This window comes from Chiloscyllium plagiosum, chromosome 30, assembly GCF_004010195.1.
Source record: "Chiloscyllium plagiosum isolate BGI_BamShark_2017 chromosome 30, ASM401019v2, whole genome shotgun sequence".
NCBI classification, from domain to species: domain Eukaryota; kingdom Metazoa; phylum Chordata; class Chondrichthyes; order Orectolobiformes; family Hemiscylliidae; genus Chiloscyllium; species Chiloscyllium plagiosum.
The window spans coordinates 8,670,168-8,696,332 of record NC_057739.1 but is presented as its reverse complement, the minus strand read 5'-3'; the positions used below and the strand labels follow the sequence as shown (position 1 = coordinate 8,696,332).

Sequence of the window (26,165 nt, the reverse complement as noted above, 5' to 3'; positions counted from 1 at the left end):
TGTCAAATGGAGTGTGGAGAACAGTGCATGCATTCGGGAAGTTTGTGACATCTTGCCATGGAAGAGGTTGATATGAACAATGGGTATCTACCATCTTGCCCTCAGGTGGAAGTCAATGATAGGAACGCAACATTTCCTTTTAGTTTTGGTTTTCCTTAAACTCAGGCTTCTCAGGGCTCAAGCTCAGAGCAAAATCCTCACTCCTACTAAGCAACAGCAATCCAGTGTACAGAATGGTGGTCATAGAGATGTACAGAATGGAATCAGATCCTTCAGTCCAACTCATCCATACCGACCAGATATCCCAAACTAATCTAGTCCCATCTGCCAGCACCCGGCCCATATCCCTCCAAACCCTTTCTTATTCATATTCGCATCCAGAAGCCTTTTAAATTGTTGCAATTGTACCAGCCTCCACCACTTCCTCTGGCAACCCATTCCACACATGTACCACCCTCTGCGTGAAAACACTGCCCCTTAGGTTTCTTCTATATCTTTCCCCTCTCACTGTAAACCTATGCCCTCTAGTTCTGGACTCCCCGAACCCAGGGAAAATACTTTATCTATTTGTCCTATCCATGCCCCTCACAATTTTGTAAACCTCTATAAGGTCAGCCCTCAGCCTCCGATGCTCCAGGGAAAACAGCCCCAGCCTGTTCAGCTTCGCCCTGTAGCTCAAATCCTCCAACCCTGGCAACATCCTTGTAAATCTTTTCTGAACCCTTTTGAGTATCACAACATCTTTCCGAAAGGAAGGAGACCAGAATTGCACGCAACATTCCATCAGGGCCTAACCAATGTCCTGTACAGCCGTAACATGACCTCCCAACTCCTGTACTCAATACTCTGACCAATAAAGGAAAGCATACCAAATGTCTTCTTCACTATCCTATCTACCTGTGACTCTACTTTCAAGGAGCTATGAACCTGCACTCCAAGGTCTCTCTGTTCAGCAACACTCCCTTGGACGTTACCATTAAGTGTATATGTCCTCCTAAGATTTGCTTTCCCAGACTGCAGTACCTCGCATTTATCTAAATTAAACTCCATCTGCCACTCCTCAGCCCATTGGCCCATCTGATCAAGATCCCGTTATAATTTGAGGTAAGCTTCTTCGCCGCCCACTACACCTCCTATTTTGGTGTCATCAGCAAAATTACTAACTCCACCTCTTAAGCTCCCATCCAAATCATTGACATAAACGATGAAAAGTAGTGGACCCAGCACTGATCCTTGTGGCACTCCACTGGTCTAGTGCAAAGGTTATTTTCCTGTAAAAGCTAGGCCTTCCATTTTCCTAGTAGAGACTTGGTCCTAGACCTAAATTCCTTTCGCCACTGATGCCTGAACAAGATGGTGCAAACACATCCAATACGTGGCCGTTTAAGACTTTCATCACATCGATTTAGGTTGGATTCAACGAGAATCTTTGTTCTCCATTCTTTTGTAAGCTGGTATCCCTGCTACCCTTTGGGTAAGACAACAAACACAGAACATAACAACGCAGTACACGCCCTTCGTCCCTCGATGATGCGCCGACCTGTCATAACAGTCTGAAGCCCATCTAACCTACACTATTCCATGCACATCCATAGAATAGTGAAGATGATGTTTGTTATGCTTGCCTTTATTGGGCAGTGCATTAAGTATAGTTGTTGGGAGGTCATTTGTAGCTGTACAGATCATTGGTGAGACCACTTTTCAAATACTGCAAGCAATTCTAGTCTTCCTGCTATGGGAAGGATGTTGTGAAACTTGAAAGGGTTCAAAAATGATTTACAAGGATATTGTCAGGGTTGGAGGGTTTAAGCTATAGGGAGAAACTGAATAGGCTGGGGATGTTTTCCCTGGAGTGTCAGCGGCTAAAGGGTGACCTTACGAAGGTTCGTAAGATGATGCGGGGCATGGATAAGTGAATAGCCAAGGCCTTTCCTCTGAGTTAGCGGAGACCAAAACTAGAAGACACAGGGTTTAAGGTGAGAGGGGAAAGATTTAAAAGGGACCTCATGGGCAACTTTTTCATGCAGAGTGTGGTGAGTGTATGGAACAAGCTGCCAGAGGAAATGGTGGAGGCTGGTACAATTCCAACATTTAAAAGGTTGGTATATGAATATGAAGGGTTTAGAGCAGTGTTTCTCAACCTTTCCGTATTCAACGCCCCCTTCTTGTCCTTGAAATCATGCAACGCCCCCAAATCATCAAAGTCTGTTTTTGCACATATAACTGCAATACACTGCAGTGCTGAAACGGAAAACTTTTGTGAAATATGTTTTATATACAACAAAAAATAAATGTTATCATGTATTACTGTTCTTACTGTCCACCTACCTTTGGCTCACTCTGTATAAAATTTAGTCTGTGATAGCAAAATAGTCAATGCGATCCTTGTGGTTCATGTTGTCTTGCTAAATCAGATACATCTGGTACAATTTTTGTCAGAAGCAATCTCAGGTCACCACACTCCATGCGATTGCGGGTCTTATTTTGCAATTAGCTTCGCTATGTTGTATGATGCCACAAGGCCATCCACATTTGTGGCTCCCATCTTTGAAAAAGCAGTGGAAATAGTTGGCCGCTGATTGAATTTATTCTTTAATGTTTGAAAATATACCAAATCTTTGTCCTTTTTGTCACTGTGTTTCTTTTCCAAATGTTTAATAAGACGGGAAGGCTTCATGGCCACGTTGGAGAAACTTCGTTCACAGAGCAAGCACAGTGGTAACTGTTTATTAGATGGAGATTGAATAAACCCATATGGCAAATAGTCCATGCTATTCTGCTTGCACTTTTTCTTACTCGATGAGGCCATTTTTACACTGTCGCTTGAATGCCCTGATGGAATCATGGGTATTACCTTATCACGATAATTTTAAGATGCTCAGACAAGTACCAAAATTTGATTAGCTAATTAGCTGTAATGTGCCACCCGGTAGAACAGTTGAAAAGCTGCGTTTTGTCTTCCTAGAAGTGAGACAGGTTAGGTGATATTGAACGCGGCAGTAGAATCAGTGCCAACTGCGAACGAGTTCAAATAGTTTGCTATTCACAGAGAAGACTATCAATAATAGCACAGCAACCAATCAGAGCGCACGCCTCCATGGGTGCAGGGAAAATAACAGACTCGTGTTAGATTAGATTACTTAGTGTGGAAACAGGCCCTTTTGCCCAACAAGTCCACACCGACCCTCCGAAGAGCAACCCACCCAGACCCATTCTCCTACATTTACTCCTTCATTTACTATGGGCAATTTAGCATGGCTAATCCACAATTTTGGACTGTGGGAGGAAACCTGAGCACCCGGAGGAAACTCATGCAGACACGGGGAGAATGTGCAAACTCCACACAGTTGCCTGAGGCAGGAATTGAACCACTAACCACTGTGCCACCATGCCACCCATTATCTTGTTATGAGACTATCCATCTGCATACAGCAATGTCCTTCAAGGACACGGCAGTCTTCCAAGTGATTGGTGAGCCCCCTACAAAGTTGTTCAGTGCCCCCTTACCGCCCCCTTTGACTTCAACACCCACTGAAGGAAGGCAAACGCCCCTCAGGGGGTGCTTCCTCCCCCATTGAGAAACACTGGTTTAGAGGAATATAGGCCAAATGCTGGCAATGGGACTAGATTTATTTAGGATATCTGGTTGGCATGGACAAGTTGGGCTGAAGGGTCTGTTTCCGTGCTATATAGATCTGTGACTGTAAGGGCTACCTGACTTGTCAGTTGAACCACAAAAATGGAAAAGCAACCATAATGTAAAACTCCCTCTCTGAGCTATACACTTGCTTTTGGCTTACCTGAGTCTCATGCTAAGAGGGCTTAATATTGGCTGGCTTATCAAAACCTATAGGCTGCAAGTAAATGTAAGCTGTGTGTGTGCGTGTGCGCGTGTGCGTTACAGACGGAAGCTTACTGGATCACAGCAGATGGGAGAAAAATTGTTTGTGGTGACAAGATTCATTTTAGATTAGATTAGATTAGATTACTTGCAGTGTGGAAACAGGCCCTTCGGCCCAACAAGACCACACCGACCTGCCGAAGCGCAACCCACCCAGACCCATTCCCCTACATTTACCTCTTCACCTAACACTACGGGCAATTTAGCTTGGCCAATTCACCTAACCTGCACATTTTTTGGACTGTGGGAGGAAACCGGAGCACCCGGAGGAAACCCACGCAGACACGGGGAGAATGTGCAAACTCCACATAGAGAGTCGCCAGAAGCGGGAATTGAACCCGGGTCTCTGGCACTGTGAGGCAGCAGTGCTAACCACTGTGCCACCGTGCCGCCCACCAATTTTGTACCCATGAAACTGACCAAACAAAAATTAAATTTATCCTTGAATGTTTTCATGGTTTTGCCTCATGAATGTCACCTATTAGTTTGGAAGAATGTTAATTATACCACCAGTTACCAAAGAAATGTTGCCGGAGATTCACAAATTATCTTCACCCTTGATTGCCACGTGCTGTGGGATTTACTCACATTGTCCAGCGTGGTTTGACTGACGGAATAATCTTCAATTCCTAATACATCGACCACTTGCTCCATCTTACTGAAAACCTGAGCCAGTGAGATGTTTTCCGACTTCAGCTGGTACTGCACTTTGGTATGGTGTCTCTCCTAGAACAAAGCAAAGATTCAATCAGATGACAGCAATGTAAGCAGGTGCTGGAAATCTAAGATAAAAAACAGATTGTTGGAGACACTCAGTAGATCTGGCAGCATCTGTGGAGAGTGACTGTTTTGAGTCTAATGGAATTTCTGAAATTGGCAAAACAATTGGAATGAGTCCACTGTTGCAGTGGTAATCACAGATAAACACGGTTCAGAGAATCCCTACAGTGAGGAAAAAGGCTCTTCGGCCCAACAAGTCCACACCAACCCTCTGAAGAGTAACTCACCCAGACCCATTCCTTTACCCTATTATCCTATATTTACCCCTGATTAATGCACCTAACCGACATATCCCTGAACACTATGGGGCAATTTAGCATGGCCAATTCACCCTAACCTGCACATCTTCGGATTGTGGGAGGAAACTGAGCACCTGGAGGAAACCCACGCAGACACGGGGAGAATGTGCAAACTCCACACAGTCAGCCAGGATGGAATCCCTGGTGCTGTGAGGCAACAGTGCTTACCACTGAGCTACTGTGCCCACATTATAGAATCATAGAACTATGATTGATCAGAAGTCAGTCACTTCGCCCATTGTGGGGTCTGCACCAGCTCCTTGAGCACCTTAACTTTGTCTCATTCTCCTGCCTTTTCCCTGCAATGTCCTCTTCAAGGCCTTGGTTGAACCCGTCTCTACCATACTTCTCAGCGGTGTATTCCAGAACGTAACCACTCGCTGTGTAAAAAAAAAAAATTCCTGATCTCATATGCTTCTTTCGCAAGATGCCAACACTGCGCCTCTCTGATTCTCAATCCATTTATGAGCAGAAACAGTTTCTCCCTATAGATTCTGTCCAGACCCCTCATAATTTTGAAAACATCCATCACATTGTCCAAAAAAAGGAGTCACAATCTCTCCAATCTTTCCATGTAACTGAATTGCCTTGTCCCTGGAACTATTCTTGCAAACCCTCTTCTGCACACTCTCCAGAGCATTCACAGCCTTCCTGTAGTGTGGCAGCCAGAGCTGGACACAATTACACCGGCTGAGTTCAAGCTAAATTCCAATATAAGCTCATCACAACCCTAGTAGTTATTTACCTTAAACTATTGAACTGCTTTATCCCTCAATTTTCTGAGCTTTCCAAATCTCTTCTTGATAGATGCTGATGTGCACAGTCAGCATTCACTATTTGCATTTCTAGTCTTCAATTACACAAATGGTGCTCACTCCATGCAAGACAACTGCTAAATACTGATTTTTTCCCCAATCCCCAACTCCTGGACTTTGCTTTGTGTTTCTGGATGAGTTATTCCTTGGACATTGACTCACGTTATAATCAGTTGGACTATGCCTCTCCAATCCTGGCTCCCAGGCTCATTCTCTCTACAACCAGACTAGCAATTCTCCTCCATTGCCAGTGGTTCAAATTGAACTGACTCCGCCAAAATAGGCCTCTAATCAATCAAGTGTCCCCACAGATGTCAGCCACCATCAACTGGATGGATGGAGTTGTGACTGAAGGGTCTTAGGACCAAACAGGTGCCGAGACTGAACAAGGCCTACCTCTCCTTTCATTTATAGATTGACTAATCAGCACAGGAACTAGGGCCAACTGCGTGTGTTTCTGACAAATATTTGTGGAGAAAAAAAAATGGAGCCAGATCCTATAGTAGGAGTATTGCAGAACAAGCACTAAGAGACAATGGGAGGTCTATCAGATTTACATAATATTTGATGCTCAGCCTCCAGCACAGTGGGTACAAGTAGATGGCTGTGTCCACTGGGCCAGACGGCATAAGACTGTTGACTGTTTCAAAATAAAAAGCATAGTCAACACCATTGCAGAGACAGCCAGACTGAGCACACATATCCCCTTCTGCTAGAATGAGTAGCTGTCCTGTTCCCTTCCTCTTGTTGCATTGGGAAGTTCTGTTGTGTTTTTTGAAAGTACAAACCTATTTCAAATTACGCCTCAATAGAGGAAGAGGTTCAAACCAAAAATTGAAAGGGTGGAACCTAAAGTTAAACCCTATTTTATTCTGAGTTGAGGTGACTGGTCATCATTCTGCTCCTTTCATGATGACATCACCTTGCAGGTGATGACAGAATGTCACAGAGAAACAAAGTTAATGGTGTTAGATCAATGGCTTTTTATGTTGGGGGTAGAAGAAGAGATAGCCAGCAGCGCACTGCAATAGTCAAGAGGCAGCAAAGCCAGGAAAGAGGATTTCAGCTGAGGCAGGGTGGAGTGAGCTAAGGTTAAGGATGGAGATCTTCAGTAGTCTTCATGAAGTAAGGCGTGTACAGCAGCAGAAGGTATGTAAACTATTCACTGCATATTGCTCTTTTCAAAATGTTACGACATTTGTAGATGAGATGTTTTACGTTTTGACTCCTATTTAAGAGGTGGAGTAAAATGATGCAATAAATGTGCTCCATCGACTACAGTGCGACCTTGGTCATTTTGCAGCTCATTGATAGCTTACTCAGGGGAGGGCTTGTGTAAGGGAGAGTGTACCCCACTCTGAGACTGGGCTCCAAGCTCAAGTTTCACTCTAGGGCATGAAGGGGGTGCTCATGACGTGGCCAGTCAACCTGCCAACCTTACAACATGCCCATGGCAGGTGGTGACAATGGGGAGATTCCTGCCAGTCAACCTCTATATAAAAAATGGGGCCCTTTAATCCTTAATAAAAACAGAAATTGCGGGAAAGTCTCAGTGGATCTGGCATCATGTGGACAGCATTCAGAGTTAACTCTTGGAGTTCAGCGATTCTTCTTCAGAACGGTCTTCTCTTTAATCCTTAGCCACTTCTTGTTCTCTGAAACAGCAAGATATCCATGGTCCCTACAGGACTGCAGTTAATTATAGACAGATGGCTTATAGTAGTTGCAGCTAAATGGTGTAAAATCATAATGCTCAAACCATTCAGCTAGTCGACCCATCTGCTTGTGTCAGCTCTCTGTAACTATTCCTTAATTAATTCCACTGACCTGCTTCTTTCTTGTAGCCACACTATCTTTTTTATTCTTTTCAAACTACGGCCAATTCTCTTGAATGTACGATTGAATTCCAGACAGGAGCTCTCATGGTTGGTGCAGAGGTGAAGTTGGGGGAAGGTAAGAGAACAGAAAAAGTATCCCACTGGCCTCATGAGTCCTCAGATGCAGGCTGAATGGCATCTCATTTTATTCGCAAAATAAAAGGGGTGGCCAGGTGGCTCAGTGGTTAGCATTACCGCCTCACAGTGCCAGGGACACGGGTTCGATTCTACTCTCGGGTGATTGTGGGTGGATCTTACACATCCTCCCCATATCTATGTGGGTTTCCTCTGGGTGCTCTGGTTTCCTCTCACAGTCCAAAGATATGCAGGCCTGTTGGACTGGCCATGGGAAATTGCTCCATAGTGTCCAGGGTTTATGAATTTTAGGTGGATTAGCCAGGGTGGTATTTAGCTTGGGTAAATGTGGGGTTATAAGAATAGTGTGGGATATCCTTTGGAGGGTCAGTGCATACTTGATGGCCTTTTCTGCACTGTTGGGATTTTATGATTCTAAAATAAGGTACTCAAAATCCATGGTAATTGATTGACCTTTCATAGATGTTGGTTTTCAAAGATCCAAATAAAGTTGGCAAAGATGCTTTTCCTTTGTTTAAATTTACCCCTAGCGCCTTGTAAGCATAAATACAAAAGAACGTGGAACTATAACACCACTGTCCATCACTGAATTACACAGGAGTGATGGTACTCTACTGCTAAAGGTCACCGTTACAAACCCCCCTTCAAGACTTGAGCACATGATTTAAGCAGATACTTATCAAGATAGCACTGCACTGTTGGAGGTGCTGTGTTTCAGGCAAGATATTAAGCCGAGGCTCAGTCTTCCATCTCAGGCGAACGCAAAACTTTTCATGACTCCACTTAAACAGAATGCCCTGGCCAATGTTTATCCTTCAGCCAAAGTCACTAAGAACTGATTATCTGACAGTTAATCTGATTCATTGCTGTTTATGTCACCTTGTCACACGCAGTTTGCCTACTTTGTCTCACATTAAAATTCTGAAGGTTGCTGAAGAATCTGCGCTCATAAATTTGGCTGAATCGTTCTCGGGAAACTGACAGAAATGAATTAGTCACAATTTACTGCTAAGGAAACAAAGCAACATCTTAGCACCAACGAATGAGAAGATTGGAGTGAAATTTTGAGCATTCTATTCACTACAGGTCACAATCAACTTTAAAGGATCACTTTGATGGTCTCCTTATATGTGATTGCTTTTCCTTCTTTGAGGACGGGGATTTAAATGGAGCCTCCTCCACCTCCAGTGAGCTAGGTAATTGTCCAGAAACAATCACAATTGGTTGCGGCAGATTTGAACTTGTTCCTAAACTTTGGAAGAGTTAGAAACAGGTCAGGTCGTCATCCAGCCAGTGTGAAATAGGCAAGTGAGATGGCAATACATATCTCAGTTGGACAAACAAACCAAGGCACATTTCCAGGATGAGTGTATTTAAGCTGTTGGATTGGGAAGGATCATAGGGACAACATACTATGGCACCAATTGTTTAAAGGGTCAGTGTCAGTGTTCCCTGTTGCATCTGTTTACGCATAAGGACAAATCAAGCAAGAAGATAGATTTCGGCCAAATTCTTACCTTTAAAACTGCTTCAGGAAAATTTCTGTTGAAGAAGCGGACAACTTCTTTCACGTACAAGCTAGCCTTTGTACGGACAGTGATCATGTAGCCATCGCCGAACCTTGGGAAGAAGCAAACCAAAAGCGGTGATCAATCTGAATCCAGCTTAACATCAGATGACCATCATCGTACATCCACAATTTTGTGTGACGCGGAGTTTGGAAGAAATTGTGCACCTGCATTGACCTTAAATGGGGCTCAAAGGGCAGAATCCCAAGGAGTAACTAAATATAGTTCTTAGATCTACAGTAATCAAAGGGCATGGGGCAAAATTGGGATCAGGAGACTGAGTTGGATGACCACCCATGATGATACTAAATGGCGGAATAGGTTCGAAGGGCCGAATGGCCTACTCTTGCTCCATTCTTTAATGTTTCTACCTCAGACGTAGACATGATCCACATGTAGATGAACACGTTTTGAAAAAAAAGCCCGCTCGTATAAAACCTACGATGGATGTGTGCACTTTAAAAGAAATTCATATTTTAGACGTACAATTTATTTAGACCCAGATCTACCATTTTGATTCAGTTGAACTCCTTTAGCTGATAAGAGAGAGAAGAAAAATATAAATATTGTACCAACAGTGTGGCTCAGCGGTTAGCGCTGCTACCTCACAGCTTCAGGGTCCCAGGTTCGATTCCAGCCTCGGGCGACTGTCTGTGTGGAGTTCCTGCATGGGTTTCCTCTGGGTGCTCCGGTTTCCTCCCACAATCCGAAGATGTGCATGTTAGGGTGAATTGGCCATGCTAAATTGCCCCATAGTGTTCAGGGATATGTCGGTTAGGTGCATTAATCAGGGGTAAATATAGGATAATAGGGTAAAGGAATGGGTCTGGGTGGGTTACTCTTCAGAGGGTTGGTGTGGACTTGTTGGGCCAAAGAGCCTGTTTCCTCACTATAGGGATTCTCTGAACCATGTTTATCTGTGATTACCACTGCAACAGTGTAGGTCGGTGCATTAGTCAAGGGAAAACATAGGGCAATGGGTCTGGGTGGGATACTCTTCAGGGGTTCAGTGTGGACTTTTGGGGCGAAGGGCCTGTTTCAAAAATGTCAGGATTCTAATGCTAAAAAAGATCTGACAATCGAAGTACACTGTCAGCTGAGTTATATTGAATCCATCTACAGTTGCACTCCCACTGCTACTCCCCTTCCTTCTTCCTTTCATTTGACCTTTTACTTCTCCACCTGCCCACCACCGAACTCCTACTCTATTTTGCAAATTCTCTCTTACCTCTCACTCCCAACATTTGGAGAAACTGATATTTTCCCACATGATGCCCTCCCAGCTCTTTTCATTCCTTCACTAACTGTCTGCACCTCAGTGTTACTGGTTGCCTTTAGTGCAAAAGCGCTCCACTTTTTTACTCACTCATCTCAAAAAGCTCACTTTTGATACCTACTGCTCCATTTCCAAGCTCCTTCATTTTGACTCAAAGCCTTTTAACAGGTCATCACTTCCCGGCTAAGTGCTCAGATCTCTCAGAGAAGTCTTATTGGTGTTTCTATGGCCCATAACTGATACACCAGCAAGATCTCTCTGATCAAAGTGAATGGTATTGTCTAGTCTCACCATTCTGCAACATCAACACAGGCTTTGATTGCACCCTTAGTCACATGAAAATGGGTGGGTTGATTAGGAAGAGTCAGCACAGATTTCTAAAGGGGAAACTGTATTTAACTAACCTGCTGGAGTTTGTTGACTTCTATAGGAAAGATATTGTTAAACTTGAAAGGGTGCAAGAAAATGATGTTGCTGGGGTTGGAGGAATTGAGCTACAGGGAGAGCTGAACAGGCTGGGGCTATTTTCCCTGGAGCATTGGAGGCTGAGGGGTGGCCTTGTAGATGTTTATGAAATCATGAGGGGGTATGGATCGTGCGAATTGCCAAGATCTTTTTCCCATGGTAGGGGGAATCTATAACTAGAGGGGCATAGTTTTAAGATGAGAGGGACAACCTTTTCACACAGAGGGTGCTGCGTGTAAGGAATGAGCTGCCATTCCTTAGGAAGCAGTGGAGGCTGCTACAATTACAACATTGTTACAATTGTATCAGCCTGCACCACTTCCTCTGGCAGCTCATTCCATACACATACCACTCTATGTGAAAAAGTTACCCCTTAGATCACTATTATATCTTTCCCCTCTCACCCTAAACCTATGCCCTCTCGTTCTGAACTCCCCGACCCCAGGGAAAAGACTTTGTCTATTTATCCTTTCCATGCCCCTCATGATTTTATAAACCTCTGCTGTGGTTCTGTTCGCCGAGCTGGAAGTTTTTGTTGCAAACGTTTCGTCCCCTGTCTAGGTGACATCCTCAGTGCTTGGGAGCCTCCTGTGAAGCGCTTCTGTGGTGGCCGGTATATTGGCTGTAGTGGCCGGTATATTGGGTCCAAGTCGCTGTGTTTGTTGATGGAGTTTGTGGATGAGTGCCAAGCTTCTAGGAATTCCCTGGCTGTTCTTTGTTTCGCTTGCCCTATAATGGTAGTGTTGTCCCAGTCAAATTCATGTTGCTTGTCGGTCTGCGTGTGTGGCTACTAGGGATAGCTGGTCGTGTCGTTTCGTGGCTAGTTGATGTACTACATCAACTTCCAGCTCGGCGAACAGAACCACAGCAACGAGCACCCGAGCTACAAATCTTCTCACAAACTTTTATAAACCTCTATTAGGTCACCCCTCAGCCCCCACTGCTCCAGGGAAAACAGCCCCAGCCTTTTCAACCTCTTCCTATTGCTCAAATCCTCCAACTCTGGCAATATCCTTAAATCTTTTCTGAACCCTTTCAAGTTTCACAACATCTTTCTGATAGGAAGGAGACCAGAATTGCATGCAATATTCCAAAAGTGACCTAACCAAAGTCCTGTACAGCCGAAACATGACCTCCCAAATCCTGTACTTAATACTCTGACCAATAAAGGAAAGCATACTGAATGCCTTCTTCACTATCCTATCTACCTGCGACTCTACTTTCAAGGAGCTAAGAACCTGCACTCCAAGGTATCTTTGTTTAGCAGCACTCCCCAGGACCTTATCATTAAGTGTATAAGTCCTGCTAAGATTTGCTTTCCCAAAATGCAGCATCTCGCATTTATCTAAATTAAACTCTATCTGCCACTCCTCAGCCCATTGTTTCCCTGCTATACATTCATGATATGGAACTTGGTATGCAAGGGGCAATTTCAAAGTTTAAAGACACCAAACTTGGAAAGAATTGCAAATTGTAAATTATGAAGAAGACAGTGTTGATCTCCAAAAGGACATTGACAAACAAGTGGATATGAGGCAGACGAGGTTCAATACAGTCAAGTATAAGATGATGTACTTTGGTAGGGAGAACACTGAAAGGCAATCTAAAATAGGATGCAGGAGCAGAGGGATTTACATACGTACGTGCGTAAATCATTAAAAGGAGCAGGACTGGCTGAGAATAATAAATAAAGAACATAGTGTCCTTAACTTCATTAACAGGTGTATAGTATACAAGAGCAAGGAGATAATGTTGAACTTGCACAAGATTTACACCTCAGCTGGAGTATTGCGTACAGTTGTGAACACCACATTATAGGAAGGATGTGAATGCATTGGAGATCGTGCAGATGCAATTTGCAAGAATGGTTCCAGGAATGAGAAACTTCAGTAATGAAGATAAATTTAAGAAATTAGGACTGTTCTTGGAGAGAAGAAGGTTGAGAAGAAATTTGATAGAGGTTTTCAAATTTATGAGTTGCCTGGACAGAGTGGATAGAGAAAAGCTGTTGCAGCTCGTAAAAGGAACAAGAATGAGTTGAATGCAATAGATTTAAAGGGATGTGCAAAAGATGTAAGGGCGTTATGTGAATAGTAAGTATATGGAAATATGGTGGAGGCAGGTTCAACTGAGGCTTTCAAAGGGCATTGGATGATTATCTGGATAGAAAACCTGAGCAAGGGTATGGGAAGAAGGCAGGAGATTGGAACGAGGCAATGATGCTTGTTTGAAAGAGCTATTGCAGGCATGATGGGCCAAATGGCCTCAATCTACGCCATAACAACTCTGTGATCATCCAATTGTTACTGGTCTGAGGTGCTACCACTCTAATGGATCCTAACACAGTCCGGCACATCTTTAGAGACTGCTGCTCTTCTCACTAATGCACAGCCACCTTCAGGGTGATTCCGTGGGCCACTTTCTTCCTCCATCCATTTGCCAGCCCTCATTGCCATGCCTTGGCACAATGCCAGTTTCTTGGTTTATACTGATGATTCCCAACACTAAGACTTCCATCAACACTGTGATCTCTGTATGGATAGACTGTCTTACTGAGATCAGTTGAGAGAAATTAAAATTCAAAACAGCAAAAACCATCAATATTTGGTCCCTACCGTAGATCTAAAGAACTGTGGCATTTGACATAACCCACAGGTGAGCTTCAAACTGCACATATTATCTCTAAGCAGAATCATTTACCTCCTCAACATCAACCACTCACTCAATAAGTTCAGCTTTCATATTCATGTTACTTTGTTATGTCCAGTTATCAATTAACTGCAGCATGTTCAAAATTCAACTGCAGTGCTATGATCCTGCACTCCACTAAGTTCCATTTACCTACCACCCTCCTCCCACTCCTCCTTATTGATTTATAGTGATCATCCCTACCAGTTTTCCATCCTATTCTCCAACCACTGGTTTTCCAATGCACTGTATTTAGAATTCTGGTCCTCAAATACTTCCACAGCCTTATCTCAAAATACAAACACAATCGTGAGATATCCGTACATTGTCCACAATGATGGCAGAACCTTTATCCCATTGCTGAATAACTCTGCTAACCTTCTACTGTTGTGTTGTGTCTCACTTTCAGCATACCTTTCAGAGACATGCTCACGATATTATCTCTCTATCACAGCACATGACCTGAGGGTATAGTGGTCTCATACTCCATCTCAGGGTAGATAAAGCATGGTGTTTGAAAAAGCACAGGTCACGCAGCATTCGAGGAGCAAGAGAGTGAACATTTCGAGCAGGACTCTTCTTCAGGGTGCTTTTTCCAGCACTTTCTTTTTCACCTCTGATGCGCCAGCATCTGCAGTCCTCACTTTCTCCTTAATACCTCATCTTGACTTAGGTCAAATGAAGCATGGCACTCTATGGGAAGCATGGTCCTGTGTCTTAACTCAATAGTTGCAGATTCTCTTGTTCCCTGGATGCTGCCTGACCTGCTGCGCTGTTCCAGCAACACATTTTCAGCTCTGACTCCAGCATCTGCAGACCTCACTTTCTCCACTCAATAGTTGCATGCTTGCCTAGTTACCCAAGTGCCTGAGGAGTGTATTTGTACATTATAGTTAGTTGTTGGATTCTTCAATAAAATATCCACAATCAGTTTCTTGCATTACAGAAAATAACATAAGTACAATTGCTTCAGGTATAACCCTCTGCTAGAGTCAAATTCACACCAGCTACTTTTAAAAACTACTGCGCTGTTAAAGTCAATCTTTCGATCACCTCTTCCGATTTGCTCAGTTAATTGCTCCTTCTTTTTGTCTGCTTTTTAACCTTTCACCCAACATAAATCACCTTCGGCTGATTTCCCTATTCTTGCAGTTGTGGTAAAGGTGGCTACATCTTTAAGGTAGTTGTAAATGAGGCAGGTAGAGGCCTCGCTCTACTGGTGCTCTAAGTGAAACTTGGCCGATTAGTCATGGTTTGTAGATTCTAGACCTGTGACAATCAGAACCCAGTGATAATAAGGGAGCAGAAACTAGCCATTGAGAATTCAATAACCTGTCTCAGGGAATAGCAAACAGACTTGGGTGCTTAGATAATAATCATCTCATTTCCCCACCTCCATGTTATATAGAAATTGTCACTGTGTTGACTAGAGTGCTAGTGTGTGTGTGTGTACAGTGGAGGTGCTAGTGTCTGTGTCAATGGGGGGATATCGGTGTGTACACTGGAGGTGTTAATGTCTGTGTCAATGGGGAATGTCCGTGTGTACACTGGAGGTGCTAGTGTCTGTGTCAATGGGGAATGTCCATGTGTACACTGGAGGTGCTAGTCTCCGTGTCAATGGGGAATGTCTGTGTGTACACAGGCGGTGTTAATGTCCATGTCAATGGGGAATGTCTGTGTGTACACTGGAGGTGTTAGTGTCTGTGTCAGTGGGGAATATCGGTGTGTACACTGGAGGTGTTAGTGTCTGTGTCAATGGGGAATGTCCGTGTGTACACTGGAGGTGCTAGTCTCCGTGTCAATGGGGAATGTCTGTGTGTACACAGGCGGTGTTAATGTCCATATCAATGGGGAATATCGGTGTATGTATTGGAGGTGTTAGTGTCCATTTCAATGGGGAATGTCCGTGTGTACACTGGAGGTGCTAGTCTCCGTGTCAATGGGAAATGTCCGTGTTTACAGAGGAGGTATTAATGTATCGTAGTACACAAGTTGTGTCAGAGTGAGTGGCACTGTTGTCATGATGATCAGTTGGTAAAGAACATTTTATTCAAATTCTCTGAGTTTAGAATGTTTACCTCATGTCAAAGGAAATAAAGGAAGAAATGCAACCTTGATTAGTAAACATAAGAGACTAATGGTGCTGATTTGCTGGTTTAGTGCTAAGTGTCTGATTAGGATGGGTTGGGGATGGCTGGAACGTTAAATTACCGGTTTTTCAAGTGCTGGATGCTGCCAAGACACTTGAAGCGTCCATTCACCATGATGGCCAGTCTTGTGCACAGTGCTTCACACTCCTCCATGCTGCAGAGATGAAAAGAAGCAGATTAAAGATACCATGTTCCCACTCCCTCACCAATTTCTAAAGCACAGACAAACAATGGCACAAAGTATTTCTGCTTTAGCTCAGCTTGTCTTTTCAAATTATTTATCATCATCATGATCGCAATGAAAAGATCACATCTCACACCTGCACCCTTTGTACTTTTACAAGATGGAATGTGGTTTCATATTCATTCAGAAAGCCACAATTCTGAAGAATAATATACTCACCTGATGTAATCAGGAAACATTTCGTGGTCAGATACAGAAGCTGTCTCTGCTCAACAAATGTACATACTTGAATCAGGTATGACAATGTTTGACTGGGATATCTTAATGTTTATTAAATTAAAAATGGACATCAGAATTTTTTTAAACACACAAAAGGTACTTTCTCCTAATGGGCAATTATAAAGTGACGTTAACAATTATGTTCTCAATTTCCATTGGAGAAGTAAATCTCAGGATTCTAGTCTGTGATGTTATTCCAGTAATGTGTCCTGCTTGTCTGGTAAAATTTGACAATGCCATTTGCATAATTATTGTGAACTTCACATCAGCATCTACTCATTCACTTGCTGTTGTTGACCTGTTATAGTTCGATGAGCGAATCTGTCAGTAATATGCCTCCTTATTTTCCATTTGGTTTGCACTTACTGAAACTTTTCCACTTCCAAATAGCTCCACTTCAGCCCGCGCCTTTACAGAAAGGAGGAGAAATTCAAACTGATGCAAAATGGGTGCGAATGGATTAGTTCTACCTGCAGCACCTGATATTCATTCAAAAGAAAATACTACGTATGCTGGGAATCCGAAACCAAAACACATATTGCTGAAAAAGCTCAGCAGGTCTCAGACGGAGAAATGGAGTTAATATTTTGAGCCAGGTATCACTACAGGTTCTGAAGTTGTCTCATATTGGAGTTGAAATGTTAACTCTGTTTCACTCTCCACAGATGCTGCCAGACCTGCAGAGTTTCTCCAGCAACTTCTGTTTCTGTTCCTGATATTCAGTTTCTCGGTTGTCAGTTATATTAACATCAGGTGCTGTGAATAATGTGGGGCAAATCCCATACTGCCTGCTGTGCAATGCCCAAGGTAAGTATCGATCCCAAAATATTCACTCAAACAGACAGACCTGAGTAGATCAACATACACCGGGGTCCCAGAGTAACGGGGTCTTGTTTCAATTCACTTAATTTTCCAGTGTACTCCACAGAATAATAGCATCGGGTTTTGGGATAAACTCCAATAGTAGAGTGGATTTGAGTTAATACATTTTCATGAAAGTATTATTTCTGCTAGTTTAACTTGGGACCTATATCCATTTCAATAAAATTTACACTGTGGTTCAGTGGGTAGCACTCGTGCCTGTGAGCCACAAGGTTCTGGGTTTTTCAGAGTTCCGCTCTGAAGTCCCCAGCTGAAATACTCCAGTGCTGTACCATCAGAGGGGCTGTCTTTCAGATGTTAACCTAAAGTCCAGTCTGTTTTCTCAAGACGATGTGAAAGATCGCAAAGAATCACCTTCCATGCTTCCCTGCTGTCCAGCTGATACTCCTCAAACAACATCACCAAAACAGATAACTTGGTCTTGATCATATTCTTTGTGCGTGTGACAAAGGATCATCCTCAACTTGAAATGTCTATTTTTCTGTCTATCGATACTGCCTGCCTTGAATCATATCATAAAATCCGTGCAGTCTTGAATCAGGCCATTCAGACCATGAAATCCACTGAACAGCATCCCACCCAGACATGCTCCCCTATCCTATAGCTGTAACATTGTATTACCCGTGGCTAATCCACCTAGCCGGCACATGCCTGAACACTGTGGGAGGTAACCACAACACCCGGAGGAAACTCACGCAGACACAGGGAGAATGTGCAAACTCCACACAGACGGTTGCCTGAGTATATTTTCAGAATTTTCTGCTTTTTTGTGGTACTTGGCAATACATAAATTGGTTGCCACGGTACCTACATGAGACTATTGACAACATTACAAAAGCAGTTGATTCCTGTAAAATGTTTAGGGATATCATAAAAGGTAATATCTTATTACGCATCTTTCTTTTACAGTGATTAACCTGAGTTAAAATAATGGACACTGAATTCATGCAAATGTTGAGATGCCCATTATTAATGTCACAAAGCACAATCTCACCCCACTGAACAATATGCTGAGGATATGTTACAAAAATAAAACTACACCTGACTATGCATTCCAACTAAATTATACAGCTGCACGTGGATAATTCAGTTGAACATCATAATTGGGTTGATCCTGACAGTTTCGCAAACTGAACCTGCACGGTCATCTGTTCTCATATTAGGGATACAAAAGGAAAACCGAAATTGGGGCTGCATTATAAAATGAAGACAACTAAATGATTGAAAGGCTTATTTAAAGCATTTCAAATATACCAACATTGCAATTAAATGTCAAAAAGCCATTTCTTGCACTAAATGAAAAAGAATTTTTTTTTTTTTACATACAATTTTTTTTCCACCATCCTCACAGGCATGACTGGATTTTCTGGAAGAGTTTGTTTCAGATTTCTAACATCTGTGGTATGCCTTTGAGAGTTTCAGCACAGATGCCTAGATTTGTATCCTGATATGCCTGTCCTTCAGTGGAAAGCACAATGCTTATTAAAGTTGCTTTGCTGCAGCAGATAACAAAAGCACAACTCCCAACAGCTCAAATCGTCTTCCTCCAGTGACTAATAATCATGCAAATGCCCACAGGTTGCGATCAATTCCTGGACTGGTTCATTGGTGGTTTGCAACGTTGAAGTACACTTGGTTATGGCACAAACTTGAATTGACTTTGGAATCTCATGCTTTTCTAAGACAACCACACAAGGATTTGGCTAAAAGTAGTAAGTGTGTGGTATCTGAGAATCATGGTGAGAATTCTTACTCATCTCTGTCCTTTACAGTGCCAGCAGTCATACTGTGTCCAGTTCTGGTTGCCCTGCTTTTGGAAGGATATTATTAAATTGGAGAGGATGCAGAAAAGATTTACCAGGATGTTGCTGGGAAATGAGGATTTCAGTTATAGGGAGGGGCTGGATAGGCTGGAACCTTTTTTCACTGGAGCGTAGGAGGTGAAAAAGGTGACCTTCTTGCAGATTATAAAATCAGAAGAGGCCATGAGTTCAAAATTAGGGGACATATTTTCAAGGTGAGAAGGGAAAGATTTAAAAGGGACCTGAGAGGCAACTTTTTCACATAGAGGGTGATTCTTAAATGGAATGAACTGCCAGAAGAAGTGGTACAGGTAGGTACAGTTACAATATGGAAAAGGCATTCAGACAGGTACATGAATTGGAAAGGTTTCTAGGGATAGGGGCCAAACACAGGTAAATGGGATTAGTTTAGCTTGAGAAACTTGGTTGGCATGGATGAGTTGGACCAAAGAGTCTGTTCCTGTTCTGTATGACCAGAAATATTGACATCAACCGCGAGACGGTGAAAAGAATTGCCAGAGCAAGCTCAGACTGTGCCCATTTCGTTGAAAGAAATGCGATATATTTACAATGAAACTTGCTGCTTTAACTTCAGCAGGCCTGTGGGCCAAGAGATCATAGAATCACTACAGTCTGGAAGAAGGCCATTCAGCCCATCAGGCCTATACTGACCCTCTGAAGAACAACTCACCCACACCCATCTCTGCTACCCTAGCCCTGTAACCCTGCCTTTCCCATGGCTAACCCACCTAGCCTTCATATCTCTGGATTCTATGGGCAATTTAACATGTCCAGTGCACTGAACTTGCACATCTTTGGATTGTGGGATGAAAGTTGAGCACCTGGGAGAAACTCATGCAGACACAAGGAAAAAGTGCATATTCCACACAGTTAGCTACCTGAGGGAGGAATTGAACTCAGGCAACAGCGCTAACCACTGAGGCACCGTGTGGCCCAAATGGGATCTGGGTGCTACTGGCAAGGCCAGTGTTTGTTGCCCATTCTGAACTGCCCTGGTTATGACTTAGTTAAAAATCACACAACACCAGGTTATAGTCCAATAAGTTTATTTGGAAGTACAAGCTTTCGGAGCTTCCTGATGAAGTAGCAGTGCTCTGGACACCTGTATTTCCAAATAAACCGATTTGACTATAACCTTGTGTTGCGTAATTTTTAACTTTGTCCAGCCCAGTCCTCCACATCCTGGTTACGACATGCTAGAACATCCCAGAGTGCAGTTACGAGTCAGCCATGTTGCTGTGGGTTTACAGTCACGCCGTTGGCACAACCAATAAGGATGTCACTGCATGGGTTTCCTCCAGTTCCCTTCTACAATCCAAAGATGTACAGGTTAGGTGGACTGGCGATGTTAAATTGCCTATAGTTTCCAGAGATAGGCTAGGTGGATTAGCTATGGGAAATGCAGGGTTACAGGGATAGGGTAGGAGGGGTGGGTCTGGGTAGGATGGACCTTTGGAGGGTCAGTATGGGCCTGATGGGCTGAATGGCCTGCTTCCAGACTGCAGTGATTCTATGATTCTTCCTCAAAGAACATTAGTGAGCTAGATGGAATTTAATAACAGCTGATGATTGTTTCTTATTCACCATTATTGGCAGTGGTTTTTAACTCAAGAATTCGCCATTGAATTTAAACATCACCAGCTAGGAGGCCTTATTGTCAAGGGTAACACCGCTGCCTTAGAGTCTGAAGCTCTGGGTCCTAGTGCCAGGTTGTGTTGACTAGGGAAGGTTCATTTGTAACGTGATGATCAACCTGTAAAGGTCTTCCACAACACACGGTGGCCCAGTGGTTAGCACTGCTGCCTCACAGTGCCAGAGACCCGGGTTCAATTCCCGCCTCAGGCGACTGACTGTGTGGAGTTTGCACATTCGCCCCGTGTCTGCGTGGGTTTTCTCCGGGTGCTCCGGTTTCCTCCCACAGTCCAAAGATGTGCAGGTCAGGTGAATTGGCCATACTAAATTGCCCGTAGTGTTAGGTAAGGGGTAAATGTAGGGGTATGGGTGGGTTGCGCTTCGGCGGGTCGGTGTGGACTTGTTGGGCTGAAGGGCCTGTTTCCACACTGTAAGTAATCTAATCTAATCTAAACACACCCATGGCAGCTGCTAAGAGTTGCAAGCATCTTCTGGCTAGCCAGATGGAAAGAGATTAAAAAACTGCAGATGCTGGTTTCCAAAATAGACAAGCAGGAGACTGGAAGAACACAGCAAGGCAGGCAGCATCAGGAGGTGGAGAAATCTTGAAGAAGGGTAACACCCGAAACGTCAACTTCTCCCCCTCCGGATACTGCCTGCCTTGCTGTGTTCTTCCAGCCTCCTGCCTGTCTATTTTGGAAACCAGCATCTGCAGTTTTTTAATCTCTTTCCATCTGGAAGAGCTATAAAACCAGCTGCCAAATGAAGAATAGCGTTTGACACCCAGGTGGTGAGCCATTGTTCTGGCAAATTGACATAATTTTGGAGGAAATTAAAAGAAAATTTAACAATCCACCAGCTACCATGGTGAGATTCAAACTCCTGACCATACAGTATTTGGTTGGGTTCCTGAATTACTAACTCAGTAACATTACCTTCATCTCCCTCCTATTAACCAGATAGACAGGATCTGTTACAATGCATTGGCGCGTCTGACAAAGTATTATTCAATTAACAATCTTTTTTGTAAAATATAAAATGAGTTTTTGAGGTTTTTCACTATTATTGCCATTTAATTAGCAGCATTACAGCTTTTATAGTTTTTCATTTTTGACTGAAATTAAGAAAAGATTCCTTGTTTTTAAGGTTGCCAATCCTTGCCTGAGGGGGTAGAACAGAGTACATCACGGGTCACATTGTACGTGAGTTATGGTAGGAACAGATTTGGTGTGCATTTTCTCGTTGCTGCTCTCTTACATCTTAGAATGCTCCTTCCCCACTTACTTTTTGATGTTCATAGTTCAATTCTATCTCCTGATTGTGGATGTGATTGAAACAATGTCATGCAAGAATGTCATTGTTATTTCAAATAGCATTAGTATGTATTGGCGCCCCAGTCAGTGTTGTTTTGACTTGGTTTGTTGGAACAGAATGCGGCTTGGTTGAACTGGAAGTAAGGTGAAATAACCATCCAGATGCTACATCCAACATGTCAGAAATGCACCCCCCTGCACTTGCTCTGCAGGAGATAATATCTCGAGACTTTAATTTGTTTTTTTTTCTCAAACCAATTTGATTATCATGTACATACTATCCTTCAGTATCAAAAAAAAAGGCAGTTCCTCTTAGGGTTTTTTTTTGCTACTAGTTTTTATAAAGCAGGCCATGTAGTGAGAGGGATTAACACTTACACTTATTGACTAATGAAACAGTGTACATCATCAGTGAAAATAATGCAATGTCACATAATCTTGCTCTCTCTTCAGCCTCATGGCAAGATGAAGCCAAAGGATTAGGTAGCCTTTAAAGGCCAGTGAGATCAACTAAGAAAATCAATGAGGCAGAGAAGATGGAGTTGTAGGATAAGCTGGCTAGCAATATAAAAGAAGATTGCAAGGGTACTTTTTTTTGGCAAGAATGAACACTGGGCCACTGGAAAATAAGGCCGTAGGAGTAGTAATGGGGAACAAAGAAATAACAGTAGTAGTTCAGGATATCTGGTTAGCATGGACAATTTGGACCAAAGGGTCTGTTTCCATGCGGTACATCTCTATGACTCTATAACTGAAGAGATTATCGTACTGTATCAGTCATCATGGCAGAAGACACCAGTAGCATACCAGAACTTCAAAAGAGTCAGGAGCAGAGATGACTCAAAAAGGAGAACCTGCTGGGGTAGCTGAAAGGTCTGAATTTGACTGAAGTACTCAGACCAGATGGACTACATCCCGGGGTTCTGAAAGAGATATATGAGGAGATTGTAGAGGCTTTGGCGTTGATCTTTCAGGCACCACTGGAGTCAGGGAGGGTCACAGAGACAAGGAAAATGGCTAATGTTACATTCCTGTTTAAGAAGGGAGGGAGACAAAAGATGGGAAATTATAAGGGGTTAACCTGACCTCGGTCATTGGTGAGATTTTAGAAACAAAACCAGAAATTGCTGGAAAAGTTCAGCAGGTCTGGCAGCATGTGTGGAGTGAAAGCAGTGTTAACATTTTTGGGTCTGGTGACCCTTCTTAACAACTGACTGCAGCTAGTAAAATGTTGGTATGTGTGCTAGAGAAAGGGTAGGGGGAGGGAGAAAGGTAGGTGAAGATGGAGCCAAGACAGAAAGAGAAACACAGTTGGCAGAGAAAGGGCTGAGTAAAGGTCAGCATGGGAGAATGTCAGTAGCTGACAATGAGCTGTTTGTGGTAGCACCCCATGTGATGACAAGGCCTGGTGAGTGGGGGTTGGGTAAAGGACATGGTAGAAGATGCTCAGGCCGTAAAATTATTGAACTCTCTTGAGCCCGGAAGGTCCTCATTAGCAGCAATTCATTCGCCAGGCTGACCCTTACTCAGCCCTTTCTCTGCCCAACTGTTTTTCACTCTCTCTGGGCTCCATCTCCACCTATCACTTACCCGTTTCCCCTTCCCTCCACTTCTTCCCTCGCACGCATACCAACTTTTTCCTCGCTACCATCAGTTCTGAAGAAGGGTCACTGGACCCAAAACATTAACTCTGCTTTCTCTCCACAGATGCTGTCTGACCTGCTGAGTTTTTCTAGCAATTTCTGATTTTGATTCTGGTTTCTGGCATTCACAGTTCTTTGGTTTTTTTTTAAAATAAGAGTTGAGTCCACGATGAAGGGTGAGATTGCAGAGTACTTGGAAGTGCATAGTGAAACAGGGCTGAGTCAGCACGGTTTTGTCCAGGGGAGACCGTGCCTGACAAATCTGTTAGATTTCTTTGAGGAGGTAATGAGTGATTTAGACAAAGGAGAGCCAGTGGACATGATCTATTTGGATTTCCAGAAAATCTTTGACAAGGTGCTGCACAGGAGGCTGCTAAATAAGGTAAGGGCATGGATAGAGGATTGGCTGACTGGCAGGAGGCAGAGAACCCGGATAAAAGGTTCTTGGTCAGGAGGCACCAGCCAACTAGTGGAGTTCTGCAGGGGGCAGTGTTAGGACCATAACCACTCACATTATCTATTAACAATCTAAACAAAGGAATTAACGGCAATGTTGCTAAGTTTGCTGATGACTCAAACCCAGGTGGAAGGGCAGGTAATATTGAAGAGGAGTCAAGGCTGCAGAAGGACTTGGACAGGCTTGGAGAATGGGCAAAGAAGTAACAGATGGAATACAATGTGGGAAGATGTGAGGTTATACACTTTTTTTTGAAAGAATACTGGCAGAGACCATTTTCTAAATAGGTCAAGGCTTCAGAAATCTGAAACATGGAAGTCCTAGTTAGGGGTTCTCTTAAGATTAACATGCAGGTTTAGTTGGCAGTCAGGAAGGCAAATGCAATGTTAACATTCATTTCAAGAGGACTAGAATACAAGAGCTGGGATGTACACCCAAGGCTGGATAAGGTGGTGGTTAGACTGCATTAGAGTATTTGTGTCCCGTATCAAAGGGAGGATATGCTGGCCTTGGAGGGGGTCCACAGGAGATTCACAAGAATGATCTTAGAATTGAAGAGCTTGTTATTTGATGAGTAGTTGAGCACTCTGGGTCTATACTGGAAAGAGTTTAGCAGGATCTCACTGAAACAAACAGAATATTGGGAAGCCTGTATAACAGTGAAAATGGAAAAGATATTTCTTCTAGTAGGCGAAACTAGGACCCAAGTGAAGAGCCTCAGGGTGAAGGGGCAATCTTTTAGAATAGAGATGAGGAGGAATTTCTTGGCCAGAGGGTGGAACTCATTGCCACATACAGCAGTGGAGGCCAAGTCATTGACTGTATTTAAGACATAAATAAGATTGGGTCTTGATTATTAAGGGGATCAAGGATTATGGGAAGAAGACCAGAGAATTGGATTAAGAAACACATCACCCATGATCGAATGGGCTGAATGGTTTTGTATTTTCTTTCAACAAATTCCCTTGGCAGCTTCCTAGCTCTTAGTGAATACCATTGTTTTCCCCTTCCCAGAAAGCACTGTGGGACAAGTAACCCAAGGCACAGACCACAGCACTATTGATACTAAGGGAGGATAACAACATTAGACTCCATCTGGGACTTGTGCCCCCTAATGTCGCTCGGGTGACTCCTCGCTCATAAAACACATGAGCTTATTGTTACTGAAGCCCTCACAAGATCACTGAATTGGCCATCTTTCACAAAATGCATCAATGAGTGCCCTCCCCTTATGGGAATATAAAGCAAGCTAATTTTTCCACAGATCAGACATATTGACTAGGGGGTTTGTTAAGGGGTAAACATAACATTCAAATAAGGTTGATCTTTCTGACAATGATTGAGAGTTATGTTGAATTACACTAAAAGAATTTGTGAAACAGCACATCGTAATTTCACAGTCAGTGCAAAAACCCGAGAATCAGATGATTCAAATATTTGGAATGGTTTTTTTTCAAGAATATCTAAGTGATTTGAAGCTCTGTGTTTCCCATAAAAAGGATACTGAAAATTTTACATTATTACTCATTAGTTGCCTTAGAAACAATGCCTTCTTCGGATTTGGGTGTGTCGTTGAAAGGTTTCTGAAGTATGCATCACATTATTTCAGGGTAGTTCTGGTTTGCACAATCTAATTCTCTGGAAGACGAGTTGCAATATGCTTCTATTTAAAGGCAATCACAGTCATTTAACAAATGCTTCCTGGCAAATTTGACAGAGTTTCCTTTGGCTGTTGGGCAAGTTTTGGCAAACATTGTGGGCGGCACGGTGGCACAGTGGTTAGCACTGCTGCCTCACAGCAGCAGAGACCCGGGTTCAATTCCCGCCTCAGGCGACTGACTGTGTGAGTTTGCATGTACTCCCCGTGTCTGCGTGGGTTTCCTCCGGGTGCTGCGGTTTCCTCCCACAGTCCAAAGATGTGCAGGTCAGGTGAATTGGCCATGCTAAATTGCCCGTAGTGTTAGGTAAGGGGTAAATGTAGGGGTATGGGTGGGTTGTGCTTCGGCGGGTCGGTGTGGACTTGTTGGGCCGAAGGGC

General features: G+C 43.3%; 1 protein-coding gene across 5 annotated transcripts in view; it reads right to left on the bottom strand.

Annotated features, from left to right (window-relative positions):
- The window catches only part of abca2 (ATP-binding cassette, sub-family A (ABC1), member 2), a 460,895-nt gene that overhangs the window by 12,745 nt on the left and 421,985 nt on the right, over positions 1-26,165 (bottom strand). For all 5 annotated transcript variants that reach the window (XM_043719911.1, XM_043719914.1, XM_043719915.1 and 2 more), the window contains 3 exons: positions 15,977-16,069; positions 9,286-9,388; positions 4,490-4,627 (listed from right to left, as the gene is read on the bottom strand). In XM_043719911.1, coding sequence (XP_043575846.1) covers positions 4,490-4,627; positions 9,286-9,388; positions 15,977-16,069 — 334 coding nt within the window. The remainder of the gene's footprint in view (positions 1-4,489; positions 4,628-9,285; positions 9,389-15,976; positions 16,070-26,165) is intronic.